Below are 14,640 nucleotides of genomic sequence, written 5' to 3' on the forward strand. Positions count from 1 at the left end.
AGCAACCAGTCCCTGTGTACACACATGCATGCAAAACATAAAAAAAGTTTGCCTATACATTTATGACCATAATGATTATTTGAAAAAAAGTTTTTTATAAGCATAACATTTCTGTTCCATATGTCATTATTTACTTGTTAGCACAAGAAAAGATGTTAACAACGCAGACGACAATGACAGGGACGACAACCAACATTTTTACTTCCATACTTTTCTCTTCGAGATATCAATATGATTAATTATTTTTTAGACAACATCTGTAGTTTTAAGTGTTCATGGTCACAGCAGTCATTTTGCCTTTTAGTAAAATCATTGTTGATACAGGCGAGATCAAAATGGTGTGTGTGAAAAACTTACCTTAGGAATGAATATAAGTACTAGTGTAACAACACAGCAGAAGATTATAGCTAATGATACAAAGGCAAATGTTGCGTTCTGCTGTGTCCGTATTATCAACGTGACTGGAGCTGTTATGATACATAACACCTAGAAGACACATCAATAAACCATAATCAGTCAATTGTATTAATTAATTAATTATTCATGCAATGTTGTTTGTGAAAAAAAAAACTAGTATACAGGTTCAGTAATTTTCTATTGACAAAGTTGACCGTATAGAGCTATACATCGCATAGAAACCAGATTTCCCGATCTGCAAAATTTCATGAATACCTTATTGCTCTATTAGAAGCACATATCTCTAATAGAAATGCATATGAATAAAAAATTACATAAGGCTATATATTACTTATTTTTCATTAAAATATCACTTATTAAGATCATAGAACAATATCTGTAATTTATGCGCATGCGCTACTAATAGAGTAAATACAGTATCTTCAAAAACAGAACACATTGGCAAAATAGATTGACTAGGTGTAACTGGTAATCTGGACTTGTATCTAAGGTGTATAATTATGTCATTTTAGGTAGTGATTGGTTGAAAAAAATCATGTGATATGGCAATGTATTATGCAAATTACATCCATATATGGAATGCAGAAACAATGATTTTAAAGCATTGTGGGTAGTATATTCAAATAACAGGACTTAATAATAGGAAATATTGAGAAAGTAAGAACAATCTTAGCTGTCATAAATTACAGATTGAAACGGGCATAAAGAAGGGATGATAGTGAGAAAGTAGACCTAAAAATGTTTCCAGTCAACTTTTGAAAATAAGCAATATCCATATCTCCCAATCAAACAGAAACAATCAGCCATTATTTCATACAGGAGCCTCTTTGAATTTTTTCACAAGATGGCCCCCATTTTGGAATACAAAACAAGTAAAGAGACATTTTTTTTTTTTCATAACTTTGTTTCCATCTGTGGTTTTGAAGACTTACCGGTAATATTATATTCCAAATCACAAACAATTTCACACACAGATTTAAATGACATCGCTTACATTTTCGTAGCTAGAAGGGACTACTTTTTGGAAGGCGTATTCATAAATTACAAATACTTACCACTACATTATAAATACTCATACCAACAAATCTAGAATCGTTGAGTTCCTTCACCGACATGTTACGTGTTTCGTAAGCAAGGAAGAGACCAAATATAAGTAGAAGACCCTTAGCACCAAATATCACACCTGATGTAAAAAAAATATAAGACAAAAAATTATTTCAATAAATTATAAAAAACTGCAGCTGTTTCATTATGATGACTTTCGTGGAATAATCATTTTATAAATATGACAAAATCTGTCTAAACCAATCCCTAAAACGAGTGAGAGTATACAGTGAAGGTGTTCAGTTAAAAGAGATGTTCAGGAGACAGGTGTTCAGTTTATATGAGGTGTACTGTTTTGCAAAAGTGTTCAGTTTCCATGTGTAGTGTGTATGTTTTCAATAACACAGAGGAATTTTATAAAGTAAACAAAACAGTAATTGTAATTGATGATTTATTTATTTAGGATACATTCCATAAATTCTGAATTATTATTTAATAATAAAGTTTACAAAATGTCACCCAGACAACAGTGCTTACAGGTCACATTCATGTACCTACAAAATAAAATGACTTTTCATAATAATAATAATGATAAATAAATAATACTTGTTAGAGAAAAGATTTAGTTATGTAATTTGTTAAGTTATTACAACAATTTTTCTGATGTATCAAATGTAACAAATTCCATGAAATTTACAGTACTTCGTAACTTACCAAATGATATACATATTGACAAATCAGCTTATCACATTAGAGGGCGACGATTTAGAAATAATTTGGATGTTCATCATGAAATATATATCAAAATTGAATGAATTTCATTCATAACAGTTTGAACAATAAGAATGTAATGTTATTTAGCCACAGATAAGTAGGATGCTTTGAAAAAAATATTCAAAAAAAAGACAAAAAAAGTTAATATATGCATTTTTCTTGTTACTTATTTTTAGCAATGAATCTGATTTTCATAAATCCCACTAAAAAATCGTCTTGACTACTCTCTATTTTGAAAACTGCCCAAATACTAGCACTCAGAATTACCTTTTTAAACACAATATTTTCTCCGGCATAAATTTTGTGCATTATGTTGCACATTTTTTTTGTATTTTTCAACATTTTTTTGTGTTTTTTAATTTCTTCTTGTTTTGTTTTTTTAAAAAAAAAAATTTGATTTGCGAAAAAACGTTAACTTCGTTGATAGTTTTGTAAATATATTGTTTCATTCATTTGAGAATGTGTAAATTTTACAAAAATATACATAAATTGTAGTTTTTGGCAATCATAATTCTTGCTGCAATAAAGAATTCATGTAATGTAAAATAATGCTCTTCAACATTATCGACCTTTGACCTCACCTAACCAGACAGCACTTTGACGTGAATCACAGTATTCTAAGAGAGGTAAAATTTCCACGTCTTCTTTCCCGACTGGTTCTATTTTCTGTAGCTCCTGGATTGACCTATACTGCGGATCAAGAACAGTCCACACAGAGCAGATGACCACGTCTACCAGTATAAAAATAACTACAACTATATACAAATGCCAATCTTCAACTTCCTGTAAAAAGACATTGAATAAAAGATAAATAAATAGTGAACGACGCGGACAAGCAGACGAAGACAGAATCAATCCTTTAAAAAAAGCACTGTTGTCAGAACTGCACCTGTGTGCATTCCACTATTAGTGTCCTCCTCTTCTCCTGTATTATGTGCACTATATACAGTTCATTCAAATACAATAAATATGAACATTGTCAATAGTTTCAAAAGTGCTTCATCATCTCAGCAAAACCATGAACTATGACCAAGTTTGACACAATCATGGAATTTACAAGCTTGCTTATGAATGTGCAAATGACTTTGAGCAGAACTGCTTACTATAAATTAACCTTTTCACCACCAGTTCCATTTTTTCATCACAAATTCACAAAATAGTCCCTTTTATAGTCTGCACTTTCCTACAGCGGATTGAGATAAAAATAGCCAAATTTTTTGCGTCAAAAATGAAAATTGACTCAAATTTTGTCTGTTAGCTTGAAAATTAGGGTTCTTTTCTAGAAATATTGAAAAATATAAGTAAAAAGTGACGAAAAATTTGGAAAATCTGGTGGTGAAAAGGTTAATATGTAAACATTTATTGTTGTGTGTGCCTATGCATGGGTGTAATTCTGATGACAAAGCCTCTCTTACCCTTTGACTGTTTTTAATGCTGCAATATTTTGCCAATTTTGAGGTACATTTCTAATGTCTGTTTATTTTGAACCTTATAAACGATTTTCAACAGGTCTTGATCAAACTTTGTTACAATCAAAAATATTCTGTGAACAGCATTTCATACCACCACAATTTGGGTAAGTTCAAGTTCATGTTGGTTTAAAATTAACTAAAAAAAGGAAAAGAAAAAAGGCCAGTGAAATCAAAATTTGTGTTCGAAATGTTGCTACATCAGATTAATATTCAAGTATTTTAATTGTTATACATGTATGTGGTAACAGTGCCCTCTATAGGTAACATTTAAACACAACTATTAAACAAAACTTGAAAATCAAACACTTAATTTATGAGATTAATAAAATATGATTATGATTAGATAAAAAAATAAAAAGTGAATTTGAAGCATGAAAGAAACAGAAAACCAGACCATGACTTTTCAAAAGCTAACTTGAATATAAAATATCTAAAAAAAATATGATTGAACATTTTAATTTGTTAATATATCTACGGTACATTACGAATTATGGAATGATTCAAATGATTGGATGCATTGCATCATGTGATCACATTCAAAGCTGGCCAATCACAATCATGATTGTACAAATAAAATAGTTCAAAATCATCCAAAGAGGGCGCTCTAACCAAGTTATAATGTATGATGAAGCAAGTGTTTTCACCTATAGCTGTTCGTTATTCCAATAAATTTCACCTAATTTTTTTTTTTTTCGGTAACCCTTTTTTTTGACATCTAATTATGTGAGATTTGAAAATGAGAAAAATAAAAATGGGTCACTGAACTCACGATTCTATCAAAAGATTATAATTATATTATCCCTGCAGTGTTGAAGCCCAAAATGGCAGCCATTTTGAATGAAAGCTGTTAAATCAGGGACATTCATGAGGATGAAATAACATTGGTGTTGCCAAAATATAATACAAGGATTATTCTTAAAATTAAAGAGCTTATAATTAGCTGTATTGTGTGTGAATTACGTAGATTAGCTGCAGCTAAAGAAGAAAAAAATATGAGTTTAGTCTATGAACAGTAATTTTGAAATAACAGAAGGAATGTACCAAGTAAGGTGGGTTGAAATGGCAGTGTGGTAGGACCAGTGGCTGCATGGCTCCATGTGGGATAGGGAATGGAGGTTAAGTGGTAGTGAGAGACTGATTGTGAGTGGAGAGGGAGTGGGTTGGGCTGATTGTGAGGAGAGAGGGAATGGGTTGGGCTGATTGTGAGTGGAGAGGGAGTGGGTTGGGCTGATTGTGAGTGGAGAGGGAGTGGGTTGGGCTGATTGTGAGTGGAGAGGGAGTGGGTTGGGCTGATTGTGAGGGGAGGGAGTGGATTGGGCTAATTGTGAGGGGAGAGGGAGTGGGTTGGGCATATTGTGAGGGGAGAGGGAGTGGGTTGGGCTCATTGTGAGGGGAGAGGGAATGGGTTAGGCTGATTATGAGTGGAGAGGGAGTGGGTTGGGCTGATTGTAAGGGAATGGGGGTTAGGCTGATTGTGAGTGGAGAAGGAGTGGGTTGGGCTGATTATGAGTGGAGACGGAGTGGGTTGGGCTGATTGTGAGGGAATGGGTTAGGCTGATTGTGAGGGGAGAGGGAATGGGTTGGGCATATTGTGCGGGGAGAGGGAGTGGGTTGGGCTGATTGTGAGGGGAGAGGGAGTGGGTTGGGCTGATTGTGAGGGGAGAGGGAATAGGTTGGACATATTGTGAGGGGAGAGGGAGTGGGTTGGGCTGATTGTGAGGGGAGAGGGATTGGGTTGGGCTGATTGTGAGCAGCAATGGCAAAAGGAGAGCGGGTTAGGTTAGGTTACTCACAATTTTGTCAGTGGTTTATTTAAAAAAAAAAGTTATAGTTTATGTTACTCTTTATTTAAACAAAAAAATATTTGCACCAAAAATATTACTATACTTAATACCCCTTTTTATATTCTAATGATTTGAATGGCATTTCTAAGTCAACACTAATAACACCAAATAATTAAATATTTATCACTAGTTTTTGATTATTACTTAATCAGACACAACATTGCAAGACCTAAAAAATATTATTTGTTAATGTGCACACTACCTAATTGTGAGTTATAATCTTTTATTTCACTCACTGTAGAATACTTTATTATAGCTTGAATTCATTTTCGCTGAAAAGCTTTTTTAGAGTGTTTTGTATGGAATTTATTTTCACTGATTTTTGATGAGTTACATGTGAAATATAAGAAAAAAAGTATATTCGCTGGATTTTATTTTCACTGAATCATCCCTTCAGCGAAAATAAATTCCAAACGGAAATAAAGTATTCCACTTATATCGCCACTGCACAGCGCCCTCTGTTCACAAATTGATTAAACCTACGAAATTTGTGCGTTGTCAAATATTTTAGCAAAAATGTTTTTACAAAACAATTTTACCAGAAACATTTATTTTGTGACGCCAACATGTATACTTCTAAAGTTTTGCACTAAAATTGTTTTTTTTTATGATTTTGATGATTTGAAAAATTTGCGAAGACGAAATATGATGAATGTCAGTTATAAACATGTGACACTTGCGAACATAATTATGAAAGCAGTTAACTTATTCACCACCAGTTACCTCTTTTCATCACAAATTCACAAAATAGTCCTGTTTATAGCCTGCACTTCCTTCAGAAATTTGGACAAAAATAGCCAAATTTTTAGAGTAAAAAATACTAATTGACTCCAAAATTAGGGTTCATTTCCTGAAATATTGAAGAATACAACAAAAAAATGCAGAATGAATTGGGTGAGAAAGTCTGGTGGTGAAAAGGTTAATAGGTAATCTGCACACAAGTTCCAACAAAATACGATTTGTAAAAAAAGAGCTGAATGTAACTGATGGAAACATGGCATATAATGTGAATAAATGGAAACCACAGAAATCTGATTCTAAAATGCATTTAAATATTTAAACATGGAGATAAGAAGAGGGTACTGTCATCAACTTAGAACAGCTGAATGAGACGCTTCAATGGTTTGCAATTGCTACTCAGTTTGTGATAAAACACTTGTAGCGATACAATTAATGTAAATATACAGGGGGCCAAGGATAGAGCTGTCCGTCACACGCAGAATCCATTAGTGAACCGTGTTTCATACGATAATCATCAACGTTATTCAAAAGAAAATGCTTCCTTCGCTACTTTAAACTAAGTTTATGCTTTATGAATAAACCCGGTGCAACATGATTATTGTAATGGTAATTGGACGTTTATTATAGTCATTAAAATCTGAATATCGTAGCATTGTGAAATAGAGTACGTCTGCCTTTCTGTCAATCGTGCCGATACATCATAAAAAAACCTGATGTGAAATGTATGAAACAACTTTAAGTAGCAAACTGCAGTATTGGCAATAAAATAAGATATAAAAGTTCAAAGTTCATGCACGCCACAATGCCGTGATGAGAAGTCACGATATAAACTATTTGAAAAAGGATGAATAGCAGATTACTTTGCTAGGAATTTTTAAGGAAAAATGTCAATTCTGGTTCAAGGAATTAGTTTTAGCATCAAAATTTGCTTCAAATATCTTATTTTGTCAGTATTAGTTAAGAACATGCACACGTCTTGTTATTGATACACTACGGATAAAAACATATATTGTTGTTTGAAACTCCATATTGGAGACCAAATCGAATTATGATTCATCATAAAAACATCATTTATTATACTTAGTATTATAACCAAAACCACTTAATTATGCATGTGTAGTAATTATGATGCGTACCAAACAACCAGCACACAAGCGTATTTGAGAATATCTTTTGATTATTCAAAAATTACGACAAAAAAAAAGTATTTTTAACTCACGTGTGCAATAAGAAGGAACATGTTTGTTTTTTTCTGAGCCAAAACTGACCAACAAAAATCCAAACGAAATTTCTTTCATGACTAACTACAGTATATGTAAATATTTGTTTACACTTTTATCTCAGATATCTTAAATCAGGATAACTCGCTGTGATATTCATGAAATTAACTTTTTTTTTTAAAAACAAAAAAATAACCAGGTTTTATAATATGGATGACCCCCCACCCCCACCCTCTATGTACTTTAAAATGACTAATTTTCACTGGGTTTAAATTTAGCTGATTTATCAATTCAGGCATATTCAGTGGGTTTTAAATTCACAGTTTTATCATTTAGATAATGTGTCCTATGCTCAATTTGACATATTCAGTGCGTTTTAATTTCGCACATTTTCCAGTCAGTGAAATAAGCAAAATTAAAACCCAGTGAATAATTAAACCTTTTACAGTATTGAAGAAATCTGAATTCCAAACAGCGCCCTCTATTTAGATTTGTGATTGACACCCGTGCTCACTAAAAGAGCGGTGTACAGAGTTATCAGTGGAAAGCAGAGAGAATGAAAGCACTATTCAGCAAATGGCATGATTGAGGAGTTGAAATATCAAAAACGATTACCTGAGATGACAGAAATTAATGAAAAAAAGATGTTTTAGTAATCCCAATGTCAAACCATATTATGTATGAGATGAAGAATATAAAACAAGGAGGAAATCAGAATCAAACGGAAACAAAATACGAACAAAAACTTAACACTACCTGGCAAAGATTTAACATTCTCGAACAAGGCAAGTTACAAACACACTGAAAATAAATAGCTACAGTTAACTAAAAAACAAACATCGCAAATACAAGATCAGAGGTCACTACTCCGATAGTAAAACTGGATACATGCATTCTAAGAATCACAATGGCATAAAAATTTGTCAATTATATTTCTCAGTCACTGATACAACTTGGCAGTCAGTAACTGTAATTGATTGCCAATGTGCGAAGCTGAGTACTTCAATAAGAACTAAATGGCCACCAGTTGGCCATCTTAGATCAGATTATAACTGAGCCCATACATGCATAGGGTTGAGCTGACATGCATTAGAAGAGTGCTTTTAGGAGCATGTAAAGTTTGAATCTGATTGGTCAATGTGCTTTTAGCAGCAGGTCAAGTTTGAATCTGATTGGTCAATATGCTTTTAGCAACAGGTCAAGTTTGAATCTGATTGGTCAATGTGCTTTTTGCAGCAGGTCAAGTTTGAATCTGATTGGTCAATGTGCTTTTTAACAGCATGTCAAGTTTGAATCTGATTGGTCAATGTGCTTTTAGAAGCGTGTCAAGTTTGAGTTTGATTGGTCAATGTGCTTTTAGCAGCATGCCAAGTCTGAATCTGATTGGTCAATGTGCTTTTAGCAGCATGTCAAGTTTGAATCTGATTGGTCAATGTGCTTTTTAAGCAGCATGTCAAGTTTGAATCTGATTGGTCAATGTGCTTTTAGCAGCAGGTCAAGTTTGAATCTGATTGGTCAATGTGCTTGTTGCAGCAGATCAAGTTTGAATCTGATTGGTCAATGTGCTTTTTAAGCAGCATGTCAAGTTTGAATCTGATTGGTCAATGTGCTTTTAGCAGCAGGTCAAGTTTGAATCTGATTGGTCAATGTGCTTGTTGCAGCAGATCAAGTTTGAATCTGATTGGTCAATGTGCTTTTAGCAGCAGGTCAAGTTTGAATCTGGTTGGTCAATGTTCTTTTAGAAGTGTGTAAAGGTTGAATCTGATTGGTCAATCTGCTTTTAGCAGCTGGTCAAGTTTGAATCTGATTGGTCAATATGCATTTAGAAGTGTGTCAAGTCTGAATCTGATTGGTCAATGTGCTTTTAGCAGCATACCAAGTCTGAATCTGATTGGTCAATGTGTTTTTAGTAGCATGTAAAGTTTGAATCTGATTGGTCAATGTGCTTGTTGCAGCAGATCAAGTTTGAATCTGATTGGTCAATGTGCTTTTAGCAGCAGGTCAAGTTTGAATCTGGTTGGTCAATGTTCTTTTAGAAGTGTGTAAAGGTTGAATCTGATTGGTCAATCTGCTTTTAGCAGCTGGTCAAGTTTGAATCTGATTGGTCAATATGCATTTAGAAGTGTGTCAAGTCTGAATCTGATTGGTCAATGTGCTTTTAGCAGCATACCAAGTCTGAATCTGATTGGTCAATGTGTTTTTAGTAGCATGTAAAGTTTGAATCTGATTGGTCAATGTGCTTTTTGCAGCAGATCAAGTTTGAATCTGATTGGTCAATGTGCTTTCAGCAACAGGTCAGTTTGAATCTGATTGTTCAATGTGTTTTTAGTAGCATGTAATGTTTGAATCTGATTGGTCGCTGTGCTTTTAGCAGCAGGTCAGTTTGAATCTGATTGTTCAATGTGTTTTTAGTAGCATGTCAAGTTTGAATCTGATTGGTCAATGTGCTTTTTAAGCAGCATGTCAAGTTTGAATCTGATTGGTCAATATGTTTTTAGCAGCATGCCAAGTCTGAATCTGATTGGTCAATGTGCTTTCAGCAGCATGCCAAGTTTGAATCTGATTGGTCAATGTGCATTCAGAAGTGTGTCAAGTTTAGATGTGATTGATCAATGTTAAAAATAAAAAAAAATCTAGCAAATAGTGGCAAATATCACAAATAAGCTGAATCACAACAGTGTATGCAAGGCAGTCATGTTAAGCAGAACACCATACGAACACAAATTGCATATGTGGTGCACACAATCATATATTTATATGCAGTGTTATTTCATCAATACTCCATCATTTTGAAATATGAAAATATGCATGTGATAAATATATAATATATTACTGTATGTGAGTAGTGTTACAATACTTTGTATGTTACTGAACATTACTGTATGTGAGTAGTGTTACAATACTTTGTATGTTACTGGACATTACTGTATGTGAGTAGTGTTACAATACTTTGTATGTTACTGAACATTACTGTATGTGAGTAGTGTTACAATACTTTGTATGTTACTGGACATTACTGTATGTGAGTAGTGTTACAATACTTTGTATGTTACTAGACATTACTGTATGTGAGTAGTGTTACAATACTTTGTATGTTACTGAACATTACTGTATGTGAGTAGTGTTACAATACTTTGTATGCTACTGGACATTACTGTATGTGAGTAGTGTTACAATACTTTGTATGTTACTATACATTAATGTATGTGAGTAGTGTTACAATACTTTGTATGTTACTGGACATTACTGTATGTGAGTAGTGTTACAATACTTTGTATGTTACTGGACATTACTGTATGTGAGTAATGTTACAATACTTTGTATGTTACCTGACATTACTGTATGTGAGTAGTGTTACAATATTTTGAATGTTACCTGGCATTACTGTATGTGAGTAGTGTTACAATACTTTGTATGTTACCTGACATCACTGTATGTGAGTAGTGTTACAATACTTTGTATGTTACCTGACATTACTATATGTGAGTAGTGTTACAATACTTTGTATGTTACCTGACATCACTGTATGTGAGTAGTGTTACAATACTTTGTATGTTACCTGACATTACTGTATGTGATTACTGTTACAATACTTTGTATGTTACTGGACATTACTGTATGTGAGTAGTGCTACAATACTTTGAATGTTACCTGGCATTACTGTATGTGAGTAGTGTTACAATACTTTGTATGTTACTGAACATTACTGTATGTGAGTACTATTACAATACTTTGTATGTTACTGGACATTACTGTATGTGAGTAGTGTTACAATACTTTGTATGTTACTGGACATTACTGTATGTGAGTAATGTTACAATACTTTGTATGTTACCTGACATTACTGTATGTGAGTAGTGTTACAATACTTTGAATGTTACCTGGCATTACTGTATGTGATTACTGTTACAATACTTTGTATGTTACTGGACATTACTGTATGTGAGTAATGTTACAATACTTTGTATATTACCTGGCATTACTGTATGTGAGTACTGTTACGATACTTTGTATGTTACTGGACATTACTGTATGTGATTACTGTTACAATACTTTGTATGTTACCTGACATTACTACATGTGATTACTGTTACAATACTTTGTATGTTACCTGACATTACTACATGTGATTACTGTTACAATACTTTGTATGTTACCTGACATTACTACATGTGATTACTGTTACAATACTTTGTATGTTACCTGACATTACTACATGTGATTACTGTTACAATACTTTGTATGTTACCTGACATTACTGTATGTGATTACTGTTACAATACTTTGTATGTTACCTGACATTACTGTATGTGATTACTGTTACAATACTTTGTATGTTACCTGACATTACTACATGTGATTACTGTTACGATACTTTGTATGTTACCTGACATTACTACATGTGATTACTGTTACGATACTTTGTATGTTACCTGACATTACTACATGTGATTACTGTTACAATACTTTGTATGTTACCTGACATTACTACATGTGATTACTGTTACAATACTTTGTATGTTACCTGACATTACTGTATGTGATTACTGTTACAATACTTTGTATGTTACCTGACATTACTGTATGTGATTACTGTTACAATACTTTGTATGTTACCTGACATTACTACATGTGATTACTGTTACGATACTTTGTATGTTACCTGACATTACTACATGTGATCACTGTTACAATCTCTTTGTTTCCACCTGCCTGCCATGAAGAATGTGAACCTGGGAATTCGTTCTGGGAATTGAAGTGATATAAGAAACAAAAAACAGAAAGTATTAAATTTACCTTTTTTGTATTTTTTTTGGAATCTGTTCTTCTCTTTTTGTCATCACTCTCGGATGCTTTTTCATTGGTGCTGAGCCTGTGTACTCGCCATACTTTGCTGAACATAGCACCATACGCTAAACTAAATCCAATGCATAACACCCATGCATTTAGCTGGGAGACAAGATAAAGAGGAAAACACATGAGTTGCCATGGAATCAACATCACAAATAATTGAAATTGAAAATTACCTCCTTTTGTTTGGATACCAAGCTACATGAATAAAGGAGTGTGGGCTATCTGAAACAGGTACAAGGTAATTAACTGAAAAGTACCAAAATAAATCCACAAAGAATTGCAGTTGAAGCGTATACATGTACATTATACAAGGCAGAATTTGATAAAATGAAATAAACAAACTGCTAGCTGACTGTTGAGTGTTAGGGTTGGGTAGCCAATCAGGTACAATCTTGTGAGTAGCTTCACATTGACTTGAGAATTGTGGGTAATACTAAGTAATAAATGACCAAGGTACATCAACATAGAATTGTGGGTAATCCCGGTATACAACAGAAATAGGGTAATCAACTGAAAACACATTTTCGGAGACCAAAAAACATGTTCATGCAATCAATTTCTGGAGATTTACAAGCTTTTCGCAGTTGTAACGAGTTCCCAGTTCGTTACAAAGTACCCATCATCATATCGTGGCAGAATCTCCTGAGATACATGTAACATCACAAACATAGTTATCAGATACTGTGGAATACTTTATTTTCGCTGGAATTAATTTTCGCTGAAAAGGCTTTTTGGGCATTTTGTATGGAACTTATTTTCACTGATCTTTTATGAGTTTAATGTGAAATATAGGAAAAAAAGTATATTCGCTGGATTTTATTTTCACGGAATCATCCCTTCAGCGAAAATAGCGAAAATAAATTCCAAGCGAAAATAAAGTATTCTACAGTACGTTATAATAAACCATGTTTCCCATGGGATAACCAAAGATTGTTTCATTTGTTTTCATTTCAAATGTTGTTCATGTTGCCATGGTAACTATACACGATTCTAGATCATTGCTTTGTTGTCATAGATAGAAAACGGTCGCAATAACGCATTCTTTCCTTCCAGTCACCGCGGAGGATAATATCCTGACTTCATTTGGAACAAATCTGGAGCAATTTATTTGACCTTCTGGATAAGTAGTATATAGCCTTAATTCATTTTTGTACAAATTTTATAGATTTATTGCCCTCTTTAGGATGATTTCATAAAAGTTTAATAAGACCCTAACATATTTCATTAGAATGCTACCAAATAAAGTTACATTCACATTTTGGAAATCACTCCAAGATCAAACAAACTGAAAACATAAAATGTGTGAAAACGATGTTGTTTTTGTTAAAAAAAAAAAATATTAATAGTAGATTTACTAAATAGTATCACAAATTTTGAACTCAGAAAATTGAAAAAAGAAAAGCCAATAATAGAGTAATAAGGTAAACCAGCAGGTTATATACTTATTAGGTAATTTGCATATCTTGATATGGTAATTAGAATTTCCTTATAAGGCATTTGACATATAAGATGGTTTACTTGGTTAGAGTTTAAGCAGTCCTTTAGAAGGTAATTTGCATACATTCATACGGTAATTAGAATGGCCTTACAAGGTAAATCAGCAGGTTAGGTTAACTTACCTGGCAAATGACTGGATAAACATCAGGAGATACAAACTTGCCATCAAGACCCAATAAAAAGACACAACTAAGACACACTATACAGCCAACAATGATGAGATTATTAAGACTTGGGTGAGACAGCTGAATGTACCTGCAAATAAAGTGAAATAAACAAGTTAGTTCACAGCTATGGGGAACAGCAAGCTTGGGAGATCAGAGGAAAGAGTCATGTGCAAGGACCAGACGCAAACAGGTTATTATTTTGAAAGGCATTGATCAAAAGTGCACAAAACAATGTATTTGACATGTGTTGTACATGTCACACTAGACTCTAACAATACATGTCATATTTGTAAAAAAACTCCAGACCTTTTGCTCTTTCCGTGTATGTTGTCAATTTCCTCTGTCACAAAAAAACCATTGTCATATGATTCACTTTTTTTTTATGCTCCAACTTTATTATATTTTCATCTAGATTCCAAATAAGAATATGATTTCAATAACTTATTTATTATTATTATTATTATGATAATGACCATGTGCAAATATAGAATATAATTATTGAGTGTTTATAATATTAGTTGCCATGGAGCAGGTATTAAAATTTCATGTATCTAGACGCATATCAAATATGTCGTGTTGTATGCGTTGCAAGACACCTAAACTGAATTTA

General features: G+C 33.2%; 1 protein-coding gene across 2 annotated transcripts in view; it reads right to left on the bottom strand.

Annotated features, from left to right (window-relative positions):
- Positions 1–14,640, bottom strand: part of LOC100329084 (GABA b receptor) — a 138,412-nt gene that overhangs the window by 5,197 nt on the left and 118,575 nt on the right. Inside the window, exons 11-16 of one of the 2 annotated variants that reach the window (XM_085491758.1) lie at positions 13,986–14,118; positions 12,310–12,462; positions 8,269–8,313; positions 2,817–3,018; positions 1,473–1,600; positions 358–486 (exon numbers count right to left, since the gene is read on the bottom strand). In XM_085491758.1, coding sequence (XP_085347884.1) covers positions 358–486; positions 1,473–1,600; positions 2,817–3,018; positions 8,269–8,313; positions 12,310–12,462; positions 13,986–14,118 — 790 coding nt within the window. The remainder of the gene's footprint in view (positions 1–357; positions 487–1,472; positions 1,601–2,816; positions 3,019–8,268; positions 8,314–12,309; positions 12,463–13,985; positions 14,119–14,640) is intronic. The other variant, NM_001171227.1, reaches the window with a different exon arrangement.

The sequence above is a fragment of the Saccoglossus kowalevskii genome, chromosome 17 (assembly GCF_978046115.1).
Source record: "Saccoglossus kowalevskii chromosome 17, keSacKowa6.1, whole genome shotgun sequence".
NCBI lineage: Eukaryota > Metazoa > Hemichordata > Enteropneusta > Harrimaniidae > Saccoglossus > Saccoglossus kowalevskii.